At 33.3% G+C, this 23,980-nt stretch overlaps 1 protein-coding gene across 1 annotated transcript in view; it reads right to left on the reverse strand.

Moving 5' to 3' along the window:
- Positions 1–3,826: 3,826 nt before the first annotated feature.
- The window catches only part of LOC123562523 (endothelin-converting enzyme 1-like), a 31,574-nt gene continuing 11,420 nt past the window's right edge, over positions 3,827–23,980 (reverse strand). The window contains exons 3-15 of the mRNA XM_045355154.2: positions 21,719–21,796; positions 21,070–21,187; positions 20,478–20,582; positions 16,872–17,026; positions 14,861–14,980; positions 14,164–14,298; positions 9,036–9,786; positions 8,575–8,694; positions 7,921–8,051; positions 7,043–7,108; positions 6,645–6,740; positions 5,879–5,964; positions 3,827–4,654 (exon numbers count right to left, since the gene is read on the reverse strand). Of these exons, the coding sequence (XP_045211089.2) occupies positions 4,555–4,654; positions 5,879–5,964; positions 6,645–6,740; positions 7,043–7,108; positions 7,921–8,051; positions 8,575–8,694; positions 9,036–9,786; positions 14,164–14,298; positions 14,861–14,980; positions 16,872–17,026; positions 20,478–20,582; positions 21,070–21,187; positions 21,719–21,796 (2,061 nt within the window). The 3' untranslated portion in view covers positions 3,827–4,554. The remainder of the gene's footprint in view (positions 4,655–5,878; positions 5,965–6,644; positions 6,741–7,042; positions 7,109–7,920; positions 8,052–8,574; positions 8,695–9,035; positions 9,787–14,163; positions 14,299–14,860; positions 14,981–16,871; positions 17,027–20,477; positions 20,583–21,069; positions 21,188–21,718; positions 21,797–23,980) is intronic.

Consider the following 23,980-nt stretch of genomic DNA (forward strand, 5'->3'; position numbering starts at 1 on the left):
TTTAAGCAGGATCCATCGAATGTCTTTTAAACGCATATTTACACCAGTGTGTTATCTGAGATCAAGTTTTTTTTGTTCTGAAGAAAATGATGCTTAATCGTTTTGAAATGGTTAACTACGAAAAAGTTTACGGTAAGAAAAACACATTCTGTAACATGCATATGTATGTTAGCTTTAAATAAAAAGCCAAATTCCATCGTTTCAAAAGCTGGTCTCCGTGGCCGGATGGGTAATTTGAAACACTGGCCTTTATTTCGGTGGGTTTGAGCGATCTCTATTGGCGCGCAATTCCTTTTGTGAGAAACCTGACTTGTGGAATGTGCAAGTCTTTAGTGTATCGGTATGCTTAAATAAAAAGGTCAGTCTATCTGTAAAAATTATGTCTTGTGTTGTTTTTCCCGGTCCGTCCGGCAATTCAATGTTTATGCATAATATAATTACTCTTAAGCCGGTATTAGCGGACATAGGGGATATTGCAAAATCATTATTTCTTGTGAAATGACTCACTCAAACCGAGTTTACTATTATTTTGCTTTTCTATGAGATTTCAAATAAAATGTATCTGTAAATGACATGATATATTTTGCTCAGTGTTGTTTTATTGCTTAGTTCAATAAATAGAAATTAGATAAAGAGGTTTGTCCTGATTTATTTATTATGATTTATAAAGTTTGCGAAGAATACCAAGTAACACAGCAATATAATAACAGACTCAGTTTGATTGAGATTCTCCACGACAGGCAATGAAATGTGCAACACCCCTCGTGCATCCCTTTCCCCCTCAACCCTAGTACCGGTATAACCAGGATTGTATTATAGTAAATATTATATATTATGTATTATAGTATTGTATGTTCTCCACTATTCCAAAGGACCAAAAATATAACATCACTGAGTCTAAGTACGGGGGTTTTTTTTTACATTTATCGCTCAAAGGATTTCAGTCTTCATAACTAATGTTTCTGATACGTCAAATGCGTGGTAGTAACATTTGATAAATTGATTAATGTTAAATATTTAAGCTCAGCTTACTTGCTAAAAGCTGTTCAAATTTTCTTCTCAGTAAACTTATTCCGGAAAACATTTATTTATTTTATGACTTCATTTTCGTTCAATTCCGATACACATTTTAACGAGGAATATCGACCACTAAATTTTGTACAATAAATAATTGTCAAACTATTGTTTGTAGTACATTAAAGCAATAACCTTTTGGGTTCCTCACATTTCGTTTCACATCTTTTCAAAGATTATTCTTAGTTAGTCCTAACGAAAGTCAGCAAGGCACCTGTGAAATAAATTACCAGCCGTACTGAAAGAATTATATTACTTCTAGAATATTCACTCACGTATTACAATAATTGATGTATATTCTGAGGAAGGTGCTCTGACATACACTGTTGGCTTTTGTGCATATTTGATATTCTGTGGAAAACTGTCTTTTTTGTGTGTTGATTTCTAAAAGCGTAGTTTATAATATTGGCGACCTTCTGTTATTTACCTTTCTCGGTGTTCATCGCCTTCTCATTTACTTGATTATCTTCTCTGGATCATATTTCATGTCCAAATGCTAAATATGAAATTAATGTGTTTATGGCAGTATTCAAACCTATCGTTTTCGTTTTTCCTTGGTAGTCTCGTCTTAGAAACTGGTTACAAAATACTGTTAATCATGTAAGATCTAATAACACAAATACAATTACAATATAAGCAAAGTTTTTTTCATGTAAGCAAATTACTACTGGCTAGGTACCTCATTATGTAACATTTATATCATTTTGTTATAATCAAAATATATAAGGACAGGAATAGGAAACATTTTGGATCAGCCACTGGCATTAACTGATATTTTATGTTAATAACTTTTAAGAATATTCTGGACTACGTTCTGACAATTTCAAGACGGTTATTATACATGTGTTCCAATATGAATATAAGTACTTTCCAACATGTTATTTTTATCAAATAGAAGTTTATCTAGAAGTGTTTGGATTTGGATGTTTTAGCTCTAGGTTTTCTTCTTCTAGTGCGTCCAGTTACTGTTCATTTTCAATAGAGCTCCGCATAAGTCGATGCAAGGGGCGTGAGTTTTGTTGCACTTTCCTTTACATTTAACGGATAGAATCACTCATGCATATTATGCTAATATTTTGCTTGTTTGCCTTCTATGATGCTATGTAACAATTATAAAAGGCACACTGTAAATGCTGCGTGACGGTCGTAAAATGTCTTCCCGTACTTGGATTAAATGTGATAAGTATTTATGTTCCATTGGAATCATAGAATCCGTACAATAGCCAATTCTAGGATGCAATTTTTGGTTGCTGGTTTATCCCGCTACCAAAGTTAAAGTGTATGTCTGACAATCATAGCATCTTTATTTTATTCCAGATCACATCCAAACGATGTTCGTGTGCTACACAAAAAGTCCCATTCATGATGAATGCGGATGAATTATCAATGAACAAGCAGTTCTTATTCAACCTGTATCTACTCACACTGGCCATTTAGATTATATAAGATCAATGATAAGGTATTCCAGCCCATGGTTACATCACAAGCTGGGTCAGGCAGAGTTCATCTTAGATATGAGGCACATTAAGTTTGTATTTGTTTCTCATTCATGTATATTCGTAGACTGAACTTTAAACAGAAAATAAATCTACCAAAAACCCGCAACCATCAGACATGTCAAGGCTTTGATTATTAGCCGAACCATTTTGCTCTGTCGCGTTAAATGCTTCCTCAAGCTATTTTGTATACAGACTGTATTTATAAATATATCACAGAGGCTTTCCATAAGCCCTCTTGTCACAAGGGAAGAGTGAAATTGTTGAGTGGACACCGTTTGTCAATCATAGTCCTGTCCATGCTATATCAATGTAATGGAACAGAGAGCTTTCTTTGTTAACTGCTATTTAGATAACATACTCATGCATCTAACAGTCCTAAAATTGTTTTCTTTGACTTTCTCATATTTCTATATATTTTTCCATACTTTGACGCATATATATTGGTAGCAGAGATTGTTCTCTTTCCAGCAATAGCTCTCTCAACATATTTTATCTGGTGAAATTCTGTGGGTTTTAACTTTATAAAAAAAACGTTGTTTGTTGACAAATTTCACAACAAAAATATCACCCTTTCCTTAGGGCATTTAAATATTTGATTTTACGTGTTTTCTGTACAACGTTATGATGACCATTGCAGTAATTATGTATGATTGTTTTCATGCTTAAAGGTCAAAAGTTCGTGGTTTGCATGAGATAATATGTAAATAGTCACCTAAGCCTACAATAAAGTTTTAGCTGAGTTGTCTCCATTTTTTTCAGCTCAAACTATTTTTCAGAAAATGATATTGTTAATATGTTTTCGGACTGTTTACCATGATGCAGTTAGCTACACATAGCTACAATTTTCTGAGAATGTTTACTAATTTCCATTTTAGCCGGACAGTATTGATATCTCAGTATTGTTTCTGCCGCGAAACTCAATTGTTATCATGCATCAATAGGTCTCAGTGATAAGCTAAAAGATTTTAACAAAGTAATTTAAATGTTTTTATTCAACAATTCATCTGACTTACAAATGACTATTATATACAGGATAGTATATTTCATCAAATAATTTTCATGAAAGTTTTAGCTGAGTTGTCTCCATTTTTTTTCAGCTCAAACTATTTTTCAGAAAATGATATTGTAAATATGTTTTCGGACTGTTTACCATGATGCAGTTAGCTACACATAGCTACAATTTTCTGAGAATGTTTACTAATTTCCATTTTAGCCGGACAGTATTGATATCACAGTATTGTTTCTGCCGCGAAACTCAATTGTTATCATGCATCAATAGGTCTCAGTGATAAGCTAAAAGATTTTAACAAAGTAATTTAAATGTTTTTATTCAACAATTCATCTGACTTACAAATGACTATTATATACAGGATAGTATATTTCATTAAATAATTTTCATGAAAGTATACGCATGCTGTCAAAGTATGTATCTTCAATCAGATGTATAATATTATACATTGTTGATATAATTAAATTCAGAAGACTTAATTTTTCCACACATAAGATCCACTAGGATATAGTTCAAATTATGAATTACTTTAGGTAGAGAGAATTTTTACGGACAGATCACCACCACAATATACCAGTACCAGCCCAATTACGGCAAAGTGCCTAGCAGTACAAACGAGCGTGCACATTTCACAGCATATTCACTAACAAGATACGATAAGTTTCGATGCTGCTTAATATAAACAACCTCATTCGTACAGGCTCAGTATTTGCATATGTTCATTCTGCCACTGAAAGCAAGTGATAAGTATTCAGTACGTATCAGACGTTATAGACAATTGATGATGTTGTGTCTTGTTTTGTTGAAATCCAGCTGCATGTAGGTACACAGCCATGTGGGCGATTTATTTCATTCAAATATCACACGCCAAAGTTTGATTTCGACATGGAAGTTCTGTACGCTCCCTGAAATCTTTTGCTTTGTCCAACAGAGTTTTAAATCAGAAATGCTTTTGCATATAACACATTTATTTTAGAAAAATGTACATTTATTCTTTGGATTCATCTCTGAACTTGGTGGACACCTGAAAGCCTCTGCAAATTTCTTGAAGTGCGACAATGTACCAATAACTCTGAAAAAAGATATATCACAATTTTAACATGACAGATCTCACATAATTCTTTAAATATATTAATTGATGTATCGGTTTTTACCTTTTCAGGATGTATGTAAGGCTGTTTAACCTAATCTATGATTTTTAAGTGAAACAAGAGTTTTCTTATTCAGACATAACAAACAGCAATATATAAATATTGCATTTTAAAGTGTGATACACATTTTCACATGGAGAAAAATGAATACCGACCGAGGGGTCAGCCGATGTTGATATTTTAACTTGAAGGGGTGAACATTTTTATATTACCCTCTCAGTAATGCAATGCTTATTCAATTATACTAAAAAAGAAAAAAAAAACATATGTAGAGTCTAACATTTATTTTAAAACATCAACATTACCGGTTAAATAACTATATTGAAATAATCAATAAAATATGGTACTTCAACACAATTAAAATAAAGACATATACTAGTATTTGGAGTCTCGTTTGGTAGGTAAAAACTGGACAGAGATCATCGTCAATCCAAATTGTTAGACGAATGCGTTACAAAAGCCTAGCCAGTTTTGATAGTAGGAGATAGGAAAAATAATATCACATGCGCAGAAAACCCTATAAGTGCTTTTGCGCATGAGATATTAAATCTATGATCATAGCATATGCGCAGAAAACAAATAATATTAAAGGTGGACCAATCAAGAATTTGTATTAAGCTTTACATAAGGTATAATAATGAAAAATATCTAGCAAGAAAAGTCATGTTCAAAGAATGCAACAGGCAGTGTACAATTACGTTGAAGCTAAACATCAATGCCGGGATACACGGTAAATACTGGGATGCTCATTCAATCTCAAAGTTTACTGAATCTTAAACCGCTGAGACATAGAGAGGACGGGAGTGGAAGGAAGATCATATGAACAATACATACACTGTCGTTAAGCATTAAAGAAATGATACGCTGTTTTGTAGTTTTCATATGTGCATTGAACACATCGGCGAGTCGAAAGTATATGAAAGCGAAAGATTTACGAGTATAATTTAGAAACAACCATGCATTTTCATACTCAATCCGCGATTTATATAAACGACAGTTTTTGTGTAGTTTTATTTCTGTTCCAACCCTGTTAACGAAAGCTGAACCTACATTCAAACACGAAATTTCTGAACAAGCTTTTGAGTATATTGGAGAATCTTGGACTCAGCATATGTCCATTTAATGCAATATCACTTCTGTATTACCTGTATTTTCCCGGTGAATGGTGTGTAGAGGCAGTATCAATATAGTAAAGTCTCGTTCCTCGTATACTTGTCTTTTCACACATACTCTGTACAAAAGATCAACTGACATGCAACAATAAAGTTTAGCTAACTCTTACCATATTAGTTTTTCGAGGTTATAAAAATAAACACGATTATACTAGCCTACACAGAGTCTTTATTATGTGCAAGTAACAGTTTTATTAACACAAACAAGGTACAAGTTTCGTGGTCATAGCAAATTGCCACTTGCTCAGAAAATACTCTCAAATTGGCTGCAGATTCCAGCGTGGCGACGCTACTTCGGTTTACATACTCTTTATTTATAATTAAGTAGTTTCATCTCTTAAATTGTTTTGAAGATGGTGAATATTTCGAACACGTGCTTTTTTTTTTTTCTGAGACATGCAAGAGAGCAAACTGTTAAATTGATCAAGTATGAACGCCTTTGATATATGCGATAGTCTATAGCATCATCTTTATTATATTCAAGCATGTGTAATTATATCAAATATAGAAAAATGTAAACGGATTACTTTTTCGTCTGTTCGGGATATTTAAAACCCATAGGAGATTAATATTGGTTAAATGATAAATGGACTCTCGTAAATAGCATTAAATGACAAATTGTTCAAGCTAAACTAATTTAGAAAAGACTCTGCAAAGGCAAATTATCAAGGTCTTAGTTATTTTAAAGTCGACACATTAAGCGTAAGGCTAAAATTTGACACAATGTCAGTTTGCTTACCTGCGCATACGAAAGAAAGAATAACTGGTCGTGGGTAAACTTGACACCTGGAATGTTTAGATTTATGTCTTTGCCTTCTGATATTTTGGAATACGTCTACAAAAACAAAGATCTACACCTTGTAGAAAGTAATGTAACATACTATTCCAAATAAATAAGCTTCAATAAAAAGCCAGTATTCAAGCAGGTCCGTATACTCTCTTTAATTTCAATGTTTCGAGCTGATGCCGTGTTTAGTGAGATAAAACATATTAACTTAATCGTCATAATTAGATTTTGAAATGGCGATCTTGAGGCTAAAAGCCTAAAGTCTAATGTTTAGACATGTTTGCATTATTAATGCAATTATTGTATGTAATGTATAAAGAATGAAAAATGCTTGGTTAAATAATACTTACATCATACACCACTCGAAGAGCAAGGCTGTCTTTAAAATTGGCACTTTTTGTCAGATCTCCTCGAATCTGCAAGATACATATGTAACGTTAAATGGTCAAATCTGAAAATTAGAAAAATCCACACAAGTCTAGGTATAAGTTTACGAAAACCTTAAATTTTTTCAGTTATGCTGTTGAAAATTTAAAGCAAGAGACAAACTCCTGAACGTTTCGTCGATACATGTATAGAGAGCATCATACAGAAATATTGTGTAAATACTATAATATTGAAGTGAATTTAATCTGATAAAAGAAAATTTGAAAAATATACATGTCAAAAAAGTTTACAAGAAAAATATCTGTATGGTATACATGCTATGGAGTCGTCAATTTTTCGACTCCAGATATTTTGATTGAATGGTACATATTAATTCTAAACTGTCAGCAAAGCGTTTGTCACACTTGCGGTATGATATATGCGTTTTTACAAAATGATTTGATTTTAGCATATAGAATATGAGAAAAATGTTATTCTTTACCGTGACGTAGAATATGTAACTTATCCATTAAAATGCTCCAGTTTAAAACAGATCTATAAAAGTGTAAAACAACCACTCTGAACAAATTGATCTTAAATTTATTCATTCACCTGATTAAAATGCTCTTTTAGACAATGTGTAAGGTTTTACTTCGGAAACATTGTCTGTGAGGTTCTTCGATAAAGTTTGATTTCCAGTTTGACACTTTTGATTACATGATCAGTGATATCGAAGACAGGTTTTTTCTTCATTATGAAGTACCACAAATTTCCAGATCCCTAATACTGGGTAAGAATTTATTTTTTACCGTTAAAATCACCACCTAATATTTTATCTGTATCATGACAAGGGACACCTTACATGTTCTTGGTCACCATTCTCTGTAGGTAAATGATATTTATTATACTCGTCTAGAAGACATTGCAATCGGAAAGCTATAGTTAGCGCCACCTTGTGATCTATTTTGTCCTCCGTCAGAAATCGTAAGAGGGCTGGAATAATGTTTGATACTAGTTAATACACATTGACTGAATAGCTAGCGGGTGGGAATTAAGGTGTTTTATTTTTTTAACACAGTACTTCTTTTTGTTATCTTTAAAAGAATTTTAATACTTCTCTTAAATATTGAATATATACATCGTCCATTTAAAGCCAGCTGCATTACAAATACTACTTATGTAATAAAAGGATTACCAACTTATGTCATAAACGCAAGTAAAAAATCTAAAATAGCAGTTTGTCTTTTCATTTTGCTCACAAGAACCACGGAACTCTCTGGAGAAAAGCATATCAAGACAAACAGAAATGAAATGAGTAAACAGTATAAAAGACTTAAATGTGAACAATCATTAGAACAGGAAATTTATTGACAATTATTCATCAACCTATTTGTAAAGGAAATCTATTTTCCTGGAGACCAGGAATGATTTACAATCAAATTGTTCTTTTATTAGCTATCGTTGTGCTTGCGACGATATAATGAAGACGTTTATTACTGTAGGACTATCTAGTTACCTTCAATGTCAAACAATTGTGATATTGCTTGTGAAATGTAGGTTCCCGCGGAGCCGAGCCACAAACTGGGAATAGCTGAAGCATATATAAAGGGCACTTGCATCACAGAAGCTGGTATCTCTGAAAAATATTAGTTATAAATTATATAAACCTGTCAAAAGCTAAATTTATTAACCAAATATAGAAAATAGATATTATATAGAATGTAGCTAAGCTTATGTGAATATGTAATACACTGTATTATATACAAAACTGGTGTTATTTTCAAGATATTCTCGAACAAGGTATTATTGTTTCGTTTTAGGAATAATTTTAGACAAATGACTTGTTAAAGAGCTACAACTGATATGTGTATACTATCAAATATTGTTTTCTACTAGTAATTATTTAAATAAATAAACATTTTTTACAATCTATTTTATCTCAAATCAGTCAGAATCTCTCCTCTCTGATACACTTACCCAACTCTTTATCTGTCAAAGAAAATATAGAAGAATCCTCAGTCATAAATACTCGTGGTGCATGTCCACTTAAATACCTTTTCATTCTGTAATTTATCATCAGATGTATATTGTCGAAATAATCATCGGTTACGTTTTGCATATATGTTATAAGAGATTCATAGGCAGTGTTTTGCCACTCGAGATGCATAGTCAAGCCTTTAAGTTCTGTTAGCAAATATTGTTTCTGCTTAATTGGTATCCAGTATAGATCTCTAATTATTCCTTCAATACTTGAGATCAAGTCTGTAAATAATCTCATCAGGGTGTCATTTAATTGGTCCGATAAATGGTTAAGTATCACATAATACATGGGTAAATGTTTGGAAATTTGTCTCAGACAGTCGTAATCTGTCAGCTGAGCATAGTTTTTTCCAAATAAGGCACCGTGATTCCAGGAGATATTTTTAAACTTTGGTGTTTGGGTCGGCAATAAAAGAGAAATATCGCTGTCGGTTAAAACCTGGAGAATTATATATCGCTTAAGGGTTGTGAAAGTAAATCCAGATAGAACGTCAGATAGAGAAGTCGTTAGAGACACTTTGCATATTGTATAGTTATGGAAAAACGGCGTGTTTTTGAATAGTGAAGAAAGTAAGTCGTTCCATGAAATATTGTAGTTGTACTTGGCCTGCAGCTCGTCAGCATTTAATGAACTCTTGCATCTTGACATCTCATCTGATGAAATGGTAACATCTTCCGTATAGAACACCTATAAAATATATCATTAAAGATCAGGATCGTGTATGGTTGATTTAATTTGGAAGTTACAAGGATGATGACATTGTTTTCGCAGAAAAAAGTGAAACACGCATGATATTTGTACATAGAAATACGATTCTATCACATATAGTTTGCAAAACTTGAGACGGCTAAATAAATTCCGTCACCTTCATTTAGTTAATCAATATAATTCTCTCCTTTTGTAATTGATAAAATTGATAGACATCGTTACATTATGTTTTCATCACACGTTTCGCAAAGACAGATGTCTTTAATACCCTTCTAATGTGTCAAAAAATTATCCAACTCTCCTTTAAATACTTTATCTTCATCGCGGATCATATCATTTGATGCACCTGAGGGTCAGTAATGATTTGTCAATGATCCGATATCAATTACTCCGTTGTCTCACAGGGAATTCAAGAAATGTCAAAATGTGAATTATTTACACTATATGTCATTGCTGTGTAAACGACCGATAAATGGGATGTCTTTACAATGGACCTCCTGGGCGATATCAATTTGTATTTGTATTTGGATCCAACACTTTACAACTTTATCCCTTGAAGAAGCTCATTTTCTCTATAGTATAATTGCCCATTCTGTTACAATATTGTATATAAAACATTGTCCAGAGTAAATTGTACCAGTTAGATATATATACTGTATATATATATATATGTTTTTCTTATGTCAAATAATCAGTATGGACTAGTCCCCATGGCAACGTAAGGTGACGTTTTTCTTTGCCCAGCTTTGTCTCTTTTTCCTTTTTTAGCATTGGCTAATAACTACCAGTTTTTATTTCGAAACATACATTTTTCTTAAGTGGGCTAATATTTACTTGAAATGTAAGCGTTTCGTCAGTAAGTCAAATTGTAAACATGACTAAGCCGATGCCAGGGTGCGTGAGGGGTGTTGCACATTTCACTACCTCTCATGAACAGACTAAATCAAACCGAGTCTGCTATTACGTTGCTTGGTTGCGTTCTGTACTACCAAAATTATTTCCACAGACTTTATTAATCATTACAATGTTTTACAGGAACATTGTGTTGGCCCACGCCCAAAATGAGCGTTGATAACATTTTATATTTTTCACATAGAAAAATGCTATGCTGCATGAGGCTAAAAGGTCAACGCCCTGAAGAAAGCAACATTTTATAAAGCTTAGAAGTGGCCATGAAAGTATCGCTAACGATATTTAAAGACCAGTGGAAAAAGTAATTATACCTATCAGAGCCATCAAATTCATAAATCAAATTATGTTGCTCAGTATTATTGCAAATAATGTTTAATGAAAATGACATCTGATTTCGATGCATTTTGAATGACGTGTTTAATGTCTATAAACATTATAAAAAAAGTTCGATGAAAATACGCAGGAAAACATTGATCACAAATCGTTTGGTGACTAAATTATAAGACACTGACATCATCATATGAATATATCAATCGAAATTTTGAATTCTTTCTAAAGTGAAGTGTTATTAAGATCTATGCGACATAAACTTTTAAGCAATTTATGTGTATTTTTCACTAAGTGAAGGACCATAATTCTGGCCTAGCTGAATGAAATCCCGAAGTTAACACAATAATATATAACAATGTTTTATTGACTCTAGGTTATGTTCATTTTGAGATACATGGGGCAGAAATTTTCATTTTGTTTGGACTAGGTCAAGGGCCATAACTCTTGTCTAGTATAATGAAATAGAAAACATGTGCACATGTTCACATGCTGAGCAATATTCCCACATGGTTTTAGGACTCTAAGTGAACTATTTTTCGGATATATGCTGCATAAACCTTAAAGCATTCTATATTTATTTTTCACAAAGTAAGGGATCATAACTCTGGTCTGGTAGAGTGAAATCCCAAACAGAACACCAGGCGCACAACTTCAGATGCTATATTACAATCCTTTAATGTTTTATGACATTAATTCAAATACTTTTTGAGATGCATGCATATTTTTGAAAATTAAGGGCCATTACACTAATCTGACTCATAGAAATCCAATTAAATCCCAGATGCACAACTCCACATACTGAATACTATTTCTATAATATTTCATGAGCCTAGGTGAAATACTTTTTGAGATATGTGCAACAAGAACTTTTATGCCTTTTTGCATATTTTTAACAAAGTCTATGGCCAAAATTCTGGTCTGGCTGTATGAAATCCAAATTAAAAGCCCTTGCTGGACAACAATCATTTGAGGTTTGATTTGTCAATACTTTTTGAGATAATATGCGTAATATGTGTTTCTTGAGTAATATCGCTAACAAAACCTCAGGTGTACAACTTTACATGTTTGATATTTCTTAATCCTGGGTCAAATACTTTTTGAGATACGCGCGACACAAACTTGTGCCTTTCTATTTTGACTAAGTCAAGGGCCATAACTCTTGTGAGAGATCAAGATTAAAACCCCTGGTGCACAACTTTCAATGCTGGGTAACAATCATATGAGGTTTAATTTCTCAATACTTTTTGAGATATGCACGACACAAATTAGGACAGACGGACGGACAAAGGCAACTGTAGTGCCCTCCCCAACCCCCATCCCCCCGAAAAAAGAGATACACAAAAGAGACATTTTTTTGTAAGAATGACACAATATTGTTCCATGTTGAAATCAAATTCACTTCTGTCATCACGTCTAGACAGTACACGCAAATTTCTTGACCATCAAAATTTGATTAATCCTGTATTTTATTATCTGACAACCAATAAAACAAATGTTTTGACAGGTAATTATACTAATGGTGGAAATGTATTCCAAATGTTCCAGCGAGTTGTCTATTTATGACAGGGTCCGGTGTCATACATTTCATTGAAACAGATTATAAGATTCTTTCACTAGCTGTAGGTGCAGATGGGAATTTCCGGCCTCGAGGGTAACTGTTTAGGCGGTAACGAGGTTCCTACCGAGTTACCGCCTAAACAGTTACCCGAGAGCCGGAAATTCCCATCTGCACCTATAACCAGTGACAGAATCTTTTTCTTGCATACCGATATCAAGATATAATAATAAAAATAAATTCAATCGAACGGCTTTCTTTTTAGAACTATTTCTTATAGCAGGGTATTCAAACAAAGCGCGGGAAACCAACGTCAGTAAACAGGAAAGACGTCATCACGTTTCAAAGACAAATAACAATGTTTAGTTCCGGTTGTGTTTTATCAGTTGCAGCGTAACGTTATGAATTTTTAATAAAATAACATGTTTTGAATCGGGAAATATACTGTCAGGAACAAAGAGGAACTCTCAAGGTATTGGATTTTTATTCCGGTTTTCGAAATAAAATATAAATAACTACATAAATCTTCTACATATATGTAGTTCGTAATACGTCATTTAAAGCACGAGAGTCATCTTACACCCCGGGGTGTAAGATGGATTTTTCCAGCACCGGTAAAAATACCGGAAATCCCCGTCTGGTATGCAAGAAAAACCATTACACCAGATCATCTAAGAAAATACATAGTGTCGTATCGTTTATGTGAGTGGAGTTCCGTTTTAATAATTTTTGTAACGGTGGTCAGTTAACTTATGACCATTCCCTGATTACCAAACAGTTTTCTAATCTTCAGAAATAACTAACAACCTTCCAACATGATTCATAAAATGAGCCGTGCCATGAGAAAACCAACATAGTGGGTATGCGACCAGCATGGATTCAGACCAGCCTGCGCATCCGCGCAGTCTGGTCAGGATCCATGCTGTTCGCTAATAGTTTCTCCAATTCCAATAGGCTTTAAAAGCGAACAGCACGGAGCCTGACCAGACTGCGCGGATGCGCAGGCTGGTCTGGATCCATGCTGGTCGCATATCCACTATGTTGGTTTTCTCATGGCACGGCTCAAATTGTTTTCATTCAAATCATCAGGGCAGTTTTTTTAATCATAGTCTAAGAAAAAACAGCAAATATTTTCACAAAGATAAGAAAGTATAAGTATTTTCAATTAATTCATGTTCTGGTACTTAGAAAAAAAGACAACCATCCAAAATATGTTGCAATATTTTGAAGACCCCCTAATTAAAACAAGTTTAAAGGGTATACTATAATGACCACAGATAAAATAATGTAATGTAATGCTTTAAATTTGAAAACATTTGAATTTAAAATGTTATGAGTTTGTAGTTTCTTAAATGTCATTTCTTTATTACTGTAAGAATTGACCTTTATACCTTAACCAGCTTCAAACATAAACTGTTAGCAAACAAAATCTAATACGGCTTTCTCATAAATATTAGATGAATGGAATGTTTTTAAACATACGTATTTCTCCTAAAATGTCCGTTAACCTATGGTAACTTGTAATTTGTAGTTTCTTTCAGAGTAAAGCACCGACGTACCCTGTTCATAAACACGCTTAAATGATAAATGTCATCCACCATGGACATGAATCGTTCGTCACTTATCACTGTGCTATTGATCCCCATTATATACGCTAGGAAGTCGCTGATATACTTCTTGTACGCTTGGAGAATCTGTCAATAAAACATAGATTTGTTGAGATATTTAGAAATGATATTCCACTGATTGTCTAGTCGCCGCAGGAGTAGTAGTTTCTGTCATTTGAGAGTGATGAAAATTTCTTAGACTACATTTTATATTGCTTGTTTTACACACACTTCGGCGTCACTATTTCTTTGATTTCGAATCACATGTCCCTAACAGTTTTTGACTCAAAGTCAACTCGCTGGATTTATATGTCTTTCATGCACATTATTACGGTAAGTCATTGATTCTATCCATGTAGATGCCCATCCAAGTCGGAAGAGGCCCCATGCAATGTTTTCTTCAATATTGATTACAGGATAGCTTTTTCGTATGAAGATCCTTTGATCATACCCATAGTGAGGAAGATGCCTTTTTTTTGTATCATACACTATTAAGTGAAATGTCTGAGGAAGATTGACATATGTTTTAAACAACAACCATGGTCAAAGTCATAATAACAACAGCATGTACAATAGAACAGAATGAACGCGAGCATACTGTAATTCTACTTCAAAGTTAAATTAATAATATATAACAGATCACACGTACCAAATCAGTATCCTCGTTCCTGTAGTAAAAATCACTTGGTTTCAGGAATTTATATCTATGTATAGGCTTGCCAGACTTCAATCGCTTTTTCACAGTTTCATCAGCGAACTGGTTGTAGATCTATCAAACATAATGTAACATCTAACAGTATTATCACGTGACTGTACAATATTTTTATCAAATGTTTTCTCACACGATAGACAAAAATGAACATTTTCTCTCGGCTAAAAACACGCTGTATCTTAAACATGATAAAGCGGTTCATACTTCATGGCAATATTTCTAGAAAAAAAATCATTACTGAAAGAAAATAAAGATATGAAAAGTTTGAAATAAAAATAAAAATAACGTTATAACTATCCAAATCAGCCTTTATGTGATTATTTAATAAACATAGTGTATACTACAACTGCAATTTTAACCTTTAGCCTGCTGGGCGGCAAGTGACTCTGCCTTTGCGACCAGTGTAGACCAAGATCTACACTGTTCGCTATTCAGTCAGTAAATTTTCAGTGAACACCCTTTTGAAAAATATGTGGTACTGCCCAAATTGAATGATGGACGAGTCCATTTTTAGAAATTTAGCAGACGGAAGAAACATAATCAAACGGATATTAATGATTGCCATTATGGATCCACTATCTAAAGCGCTGACTTCATTACAAAGTTTAGTTAGTGATGAACGTCTGCTACAAACGTTATTTTTGTACTCGTATTTTTATAAACGCTGCGTCTGACATTTGATACAGAGATTTAGGGTTAATCTAGATTCAAATATGTTCGTTTCCCGAAGGGTCTTGATGTATAAACACAGTTAAATAGATGATAAAATTGACATTAATTGCCTGTGATATTAGGCTGTGTTGAATTGTTCTTCGATTTGTCCTATGTGTAAGCCATTATTAGCAATAAGCGAACCGATTTATCAAAAAATAAGTGAATAATGAGCATATCTGATATGATTGAAAGAATGAACTTTTATTGACGTTTGGAAACCGTTGATTAGGGTTATTCTATACACTGTTATATGAGGTCGACGGTATCACATAGTTTTCTTAACTTTCAACATGCTGACCACCTAATTTTAGATGATCAGTTATTGCAATGTATTTAAACTTAACGAATCTTGATACCTTGCTAATATCTTTGCAATGACTTGTTGTAGTGTAAGATTTCTGAACAGCATGATTATACATTAAAACTGAACCATGATATTGAATCTTTTTCCGATATCTGCCCAAAATAATTAAAGATAATATACCTGATAAACGGTTGAATTTAACAGCAACGAAAGAAACTCATAACAAAAACACAGTCATTGTGTTTGTTTTTCTATTCAAAAGACAAAAAAACAACAACAAAAAAAAAAAACCATCTATTTTTCGTCTAATGTTTTAACATACTTTTAAGAAGTCAATATTGACACATATTTTAGATAATATGTGCACTTATTATTTATTTTTATAAATGGTGTTACTTCGTTACATAATAAAAGATAAATAACATAATAAAAGATAAATTGATTTTATTATTTAATTTTGTTGGATTTTTGACATGTTGTTAAGATATTATTGTATCTTGAATCAAATAAAAACAAAAACACAAAACGCTAGGCCTTTTTTTTAAATATAGGAATGTCAAAAGATTTCTTCTTGTATTAATTTGTATAAATGCTGTCTAAGAAAGCCAAGTACATCCACATTTGATTTAGGGTAAGTGTGGGGTTGGTTTGTCATTTCTATTTTCCGATTACCGGCTGTTCTAGGCGGTGTCTTTTTTCCAGTGACTGACCATTCGACCAGTAAGATTATTATACCTCGACCTGAATTACATTACCTGAACAAGATATTTCATAATCTCTTCCATCTCTGAGTAGGAAGACAGTTAATATTTATGATCACATTTAATTCCTGATAAACATTATATTCACCTAAAAACTTCTACATGTATCGGACCTTAGCAAATTTACATCTAAGCTCTTTTACTACAATTATATTTCGGTGCAACTCACACAAATTTTTCCATCTTTCCTTATATCCATATCAAACAGTGGCGATATTCCGTACTTCAAGATCACCTCTGACAACAGCGTTGTCAAGTCTAACTGCTTTGTCCTTACAGAGGAACCAAATTCGAAACCACCGAGGGAATCAATTACTCGTCTTACTGGAAAATATATAACATGCACATCTAGAATATTCACAATCGATAAGTTCAATCATAACAATAATTTTGCCACTGTCTGTCCTTATAGACAATCCAATTTTTTAAACATCCAAAGAATCAATTACTAGCCCTACTGAGCCAAAAATATTCATGTACGTATTAGGAACACTGCCATTTGCGATTTTGTGATAAGATATGAAATGTATGACAAACGCAACTGTGCAACTTCTACCTGATATTCAAGTTGTTCTTTAACGCTTCTCATATTTAGTAAGATTGTGTACTTCAGTTAGATCGCATAGAAAGGCGTCAGAAAATCTAATAATGATCTTATAAGAGGTAACATTAGGTACTGCGATTGTGCCATATTTCAAGCATAAAGTGATGTGAGTATGCTTTCGTTTTAGCAATTTTATAACAATTTGTGTAGAAAATAAAGAGATAGACTATATAGTGTAAGATGAAGTCGTACAAAAATCATTCGAAATTAAATTTACAAAATATGACGAGAAAACAAGATATCAAGAATAACATGCAGTCCTATATGTGTTCACTTCATTTCACAGTTCTCGTTGTTACCAATCTTTTTGTACATCTAAGCACTATTCTCAGTTTCTTTGGGAAAACATGCGCAAATGGTGGTAAACACTGCCGTATGCTCATAAAAAACATTGTTTCAAATAGCCTTTCCATAAAATGCTCCAGAAAATGCAATATTGTAACTTCAAGAATATCATAAACAGATTCGAGTAACATGCTTATATTTATATACTGTTACTTCACTTTCTAGAAATACCGATGAAAGGCAGTTTCTGACAAATCTATCACGTATGAGCTGCAGGACCATTGCCTGCAAATTGCAGTGACTTATGAACATCGGATGATTTTTTGTCCGTTCTCAGTACTTTTTCAGTAAATAGATAAAAACATGATCAGTTTTGCCAAACCGAAACTGCAGTGTACTGCTTATTTCTAAATCATTCAAGAATATGACGCCCCCTTTTTCTACTAAAACCCGTAAATTGCCATAATTCCACCCACTGAAAATATATCTAGTACTATGTAATAAAATCCAGGTTATATTTCCCGACTTATATCAATAGTTTTGGTTACTAATCATGCGAATCATGCGAAACTATCCAATTACAACATAAAGAACCATATCAGCCTTTAAAAAAGAACTGTGAGCACAACTGCCAATTAGAATGTTATTAATATAAAGAAAGATATTTTAAGAAATTGGCTATTGATACTACATGTAACAGCATATCCTTTCCGCAGCCTTAACGTACTAAAACGTATTAGCGTCTGATGGCCCTTTCACGCTTCCGTAGAAACAACATTTATTACACGAAACTTATTTTGAAAATATTTCTGAAATGTCTAGGTCTGCAGCTCTCAAATACGGTTATATCTTACATCTGAGGCATATACTGACACTCTCAGACAACATCAAAAATGACATTTTGAGCGATTTGATGAAGTTCCAAAATTATTAATGTACCCTTGGTCCGTTACGGACCCCTGTGGGATTTCTGTTTATCCAGAGCTCAAATATTTTTTCATAGATTAAAAGCTGACATGCTGTACTAAAGTCCAGGTAATTTCAATTCGTAATAAAGTGCTGAAAATTGACTCCCCAATAGCAAAAACAAAAGAAGAAAAAGAAAAAAAAGAAGCCCACGCGCATACATTTAGACGGGGTGACCCCTGCGCGTGACCCCTGACTATCTACGAATCAAAATGCGGCTTTCGTTTTCAAGTTTAGCATTTCTACTTTCATTTTATTTACTTCCGGAAAAAGCTGAAGGTCGAGTGACGTCATTTTCTGTGTTGTCAAAAACATACATATGCCTGGCGAGATTGCATAAATATGTGCTGGCCGTCCTAAGGTTATAGTAGTACAGAATGTCGGTAAAATAGTCATGTGAAGTTTTGACTATCGTGTAACTGTAGCATGAAATTAATACATGATATACAAGGTTTCACTGAAATGTATATATGCATTTTATTGTAGACTATCTGCGTTGTGGTCTTGCAATTGAATGATTAACTGTATCCAGAAAGGTAGCATCTAATGAATATTACAAATGTATGTGTCGATATTACTTCTTTAAGGTGACAGATGAGCAGATTCGAGGTATGGCTCCTTTATGGACCCGATCGATTTTTAAAAAAATAGGTGGGGTACAGTAGTTCGAAGTGTATTAATATTAATGTTTTAATTACTGAAAGTTAATTTTCAAAGAAATCGATTTGTATATGCATGTCTCTATAAATAGCATACGCGAATATTTGGTTACACCTAGATCCATAAATTTGGTGACTTATTCTTGGAGGCAGATTTGAACGAAGAAGTGCGTTTCCTGTAGGAAAATGACAGAAAATGTTTTTTGCATGTTTTTTCTCTCCTTAAACTCACTCCTTGACAGACACTTTGCTGAGCAGGGCTTTGCACCCTAAAGGTTGGTCTATATGTAAAAATTTGGTAAAATTATTTTAAAGTGCGTATCACATGCATTTAAAATAAGGAAAAATACCTAAATGTCCTTGATTTTTAGTGAGACGGGGGCAGGTTTAAATGCCTCTTAATTCTAGAGGTGATCCCAAATGTCTAAACCAACATGATAAATTTCAAGTACACGTCACTGCCATAATACAGAATAAAGCGCAAGTGCTGCTACCTTTTTCCGATACGATACAAATGGAATTCGAAACATCTGCTCTCCTGTTACCTTAAATAAGTTAAAGCCGTCATTTAAATCAGAAGAAACGAACTGCAACATACGACGAACTAAAAGGTGTCTTTTTCCAGACGCCGGGAGGGGTGGAGGGGTATAGCTTAAAACACTATTATATAAAATTTAGAATTTGATATACTTCCTAAAACGGCATAAAATTCCATTAAAACTTAGGTATATGAGAGAAATTTGTTTAGAACAATTGCTGTCTCTGATGCGGTAGCTTCTTCGTCACGGATTAGTTTGTCCAAGGATTACCTTTCATCGGCGTTCCAAGTAATTGAATCAACGAAGTATGACATAAACCATTGTTCTATATTCTATTGATGATATTCTTGCGAGTAATACTTAGGCTACTGGAAATAATGATTTTTTTTTTACTGAGCGTACGATCTTACTTTCCTGTATTGACGTCACCACAGATAGTCAAAATTAAAAAGCATTCGTTTCCAGGCGATTATGAAATATTTTCAACATGATTACAAAAGATAGACTAAATGGCAAGAATTGGACAAACACTTTATATATATATGTATACTCTGTTGCCAAAGAAGTTGTGTTGTGTATTCTTGTTTTACCTCATGTTTCCATTATATAATACGTTTGAATCATTTCATTGACTTAACGTGAATATATTTGTTCTGAAAAGTGGCTATTTTTAGCATATTTTTACTGCTTAAAGAACACAGTGCTCGAAATAAACCTATTACCTTGCAATAATGAAGCATCTTTGTGTTGAACACATGACTTGTACACTTTCTTAATCACACGCACCTCGCCCGAGTCAGCTCTTTGAATATCTTCTGAAAGACTATCTAATAGAAAAAGATGAGTATTAAAGTATAACCACAGCAATAACTTCTGTTCTGTTTTGAGTTTCTGCCTTTCCAAAACTACGATCATATTATTTTGTTTTAAAATGACGTCATGTGACACGGTAAGGTAAATACACAGCAAAGTGGTAAAAATGTCTCATTAAAACTGACTACATGCACTTTCGGTCTACTTTTCACGAGAAATTCTAGACAGCATTATTTGATTATTTTTCCATTTTAAAATTTCACGACATGATCTATCCGCTCTAATAAACTAGAATATAAAATATCCAACAGGGAAACCCATGCTTCAAAAAGGCAGTCTCCTGAAACCGGGCAATTTTCCAGTCTTGAAGGTGTTCCATTTAAGGCGTCTTTACTGTACGACCGACCTTGGTGATGTCATTATCTTGGTTAGTATCAGGTATTGTTTTTGAAACTGAAGAATTATACTTTAAAGAGAAGCTTATCCATACAGTAAACTTACCAAGTAATGTATGCACATGTTTATCCATAATGAAATCAGGATCCATTCTCTTCCGTGGTGAGTTCCAAGACAAACGAACCTTGTCCATAAATCCTCCACATGCGTAGGAATAAAAGTCCTGTAATAAAAACACCAGAAAGATATTACAGCTATGTGTAAAAACTTATTTAAGCGGTTTTTGTAAAACCCTAGAAGCATTATAAAATTGCCAATTTCTAGAATAGTTTGAACCATTTGATAGTCTTACAATGCTTCTCTATGTTTTTTTACAAAGTTTTGAACTTCTATTTTGAGTTTTATATTAACTAGATAATATAAAAAAATAAAGAATAAAGTAACAACTCTGACAATAACTGCGACTAGGATACTTTTTTGACAATAAAATCAAATCTATTATATCAATGTCGAGGCTAAATAATTTAAACATTATACTGTCGATGAAAATGCACTTTTAAATTCCTCCGTTATTATATAGTGATTGACGTTTTAACAAAGATTTTGAAAACTAATGCAATATTTGAAACAGGATCTTTAAAAGTGAAACTAAGTAGTCACTATAAATCGTTACTTTTACCTCTGTTAACATCTATATGTCTGAAATGCTAATTGGATAGGACATTTTTGGTGGGAAACAGATAATCGTTCTCACCTGGCAGGGATCTATAGTTGTATTCATTTTGCTAAGAACGTCCAAGCTACTTTTCAAACACACATCGTCTTCACATGTCTTCAATGAAAAATGCAGTATAATTGCACATTTTTTTCTCATAAATAATATCGCCTTCACATTTGGGTTTCGTGTATATAATGTGTTAAACACATGGACATATACATTTTGTTTTGCCCTATGGTATTAAATAGCAAAATTAACACTTTTGAGGAGTTTCATTACAAATGTGTAGATGGAAATTTCCTACACGCAAAATAACACCAAAATTGTGATTTCCCCATGATGAAAACTTGCTTGAAGTCTACGTTTTACAAATCAATATGGAAAAACACAAATTCATGACCTTATCGTTTTTATTTGTTAAATTTACTTAGTATATAGTAATTATGGTAATGGGTTGAAATATCAGTGAAAACTCATTATATACATGGGAAAATGTTTTTATCCAAACACGCAAAACAACCTTAACTTGCAACATATTGCAATTTTATTACGCGTAAACATGCATGCCCTTAAAGTATTCTACATAATCTTTTTCTTTTATAGAATTCTACAGGTATACATACATATATACATTACTAGCGTGAACGTATTTAATAATTCACGTTTTCTTTTTCACACGACTGAACTACATGACGCACCTACCTCCCAGTCTTCAACAGTAAAATATATAAAACGCCCATATTTCAATAAATGTCTTATCATTACTTTAGATATTTACTTCAGTAGAAAATACTCATCAAATAAATTTAACTTTACTAGAGTGTATGAAAACCAAGTACCACATTTTTAATTTAATTTCATGCAGTGACAATCAATTGTTGAAAAAAACTTTCAGTCCTTTCTTATTGGGAGTACATATTTATAACGTGTCTAGCTATAGAGGTTCATTGTATTAGGTGTGTGTCATTAAAAACCTGCTACGTAGTACTGTTGAGATACATTAACTTGTTATTTTATGTTCACATTAACTATATGTCCTATTTTCAATATGAAATTTGAGTCTAGTACCTGCAAATAAAGATGTAACAAAGATATGTGTGATCGATAGCCTTATGCTGGTACCAAATACACGAACGGTTAAAACAGCATAAAAGAAATGTAATTGATGTTAATGAATTCTATACATAATACATGGAATGTTCTATTTAATTAACCCTTTTCTAAAACGTGTCTGATATGATATTCAGGAAAAACACAGTTTGCTTGACTGAGTTGGTTTTTATGTGGCGGAAACTATTCTATTCAAGGTGTACGGATTTAAATAAATATTTTTATGTCATTTGAGACTTTCAAACTTGAAATAATTCGCCGTTTAATTGAGTTTGACGTTACACGAAAACAATTATATGTCATACAGCGAATTTCCAGATTTCGATGGTGGAGAAAGACCCTAGGTGCCCCCCTGAGCATTGTTTCAGACACAGGCGAATACCTGGGTCGAACCATTGACCTTTTGTAAACCATTCGGGAAACATACTCAAGTGAAAGAAGTCTACACGCCAAGCGAGGTTTCGAACCAACAGCGGTTAGGAGCAAGTGATCCGAAGTCTGTGACCTCTACCATTCGGTCACAGATACCCCCAGGGTTTAGTAGTTTCCAGTTGGTCACGGCATACATGGGCGTGTTTAAAGTGTGTTGAGGTTTGATCGGAAGCTTACATGTATTTCATGTCCAAATGGACATTTCTTAACCAAGGTTGTTCTATGTTTTTGTCCATTCACGTCATATTAATTGACCAATTTCTTCCATACTGATGAAATTACTAAATATCATCAACTGACGTCTGTAGTTGTAATGGCATAAATTCTCGAACCACGTCACAATGCATGCTTTCCATGCTCTACGTTTGGTAAAAACTCATATAGAACGAAATGATGTATGCAAACAATCGTAGGTAGTCGATCTACTGTGCGTTCAACTTGAATGTTCAATCAAATCAAATGTTTCAAGTAAATTTAAATGCAATAGCTGTATATAGTTTCATCCGAAGGAAATGCATTTGGACTGTAATTACTAACACGTTACATGTAATTTTGTGTATCACAATACCAAGGTTGCAAGTTGCCACTTGTTTAATTGGCTGCGGGTGTCTTGCTTTTTGTACATTTGCACATTTCCCAACAACACGTTCAGTTGATCAGATAAAACTCTTGGAGGAAATGATTTATTTTGCCATGTAGGTGTTTGAGTGCTTAAGGAGAAGGTGTATGTTCGGGAAAAAGACTAGACATGATGAG

This window comes from Mercenaria mercenaria, chromosome 2, assembly GCF_021730395.1.
Source record: "Mercenaria mercenaria strain notata chromosome 2, MADL_Memer_1, whole genome shotgun sequence".
Taxonomy (NCBI): Eukaryota; Metazoa; Mollusca; class Bivalvia; order Venerida; family Veneridae; genus Mercenaria; species Mercenaria mercenaria.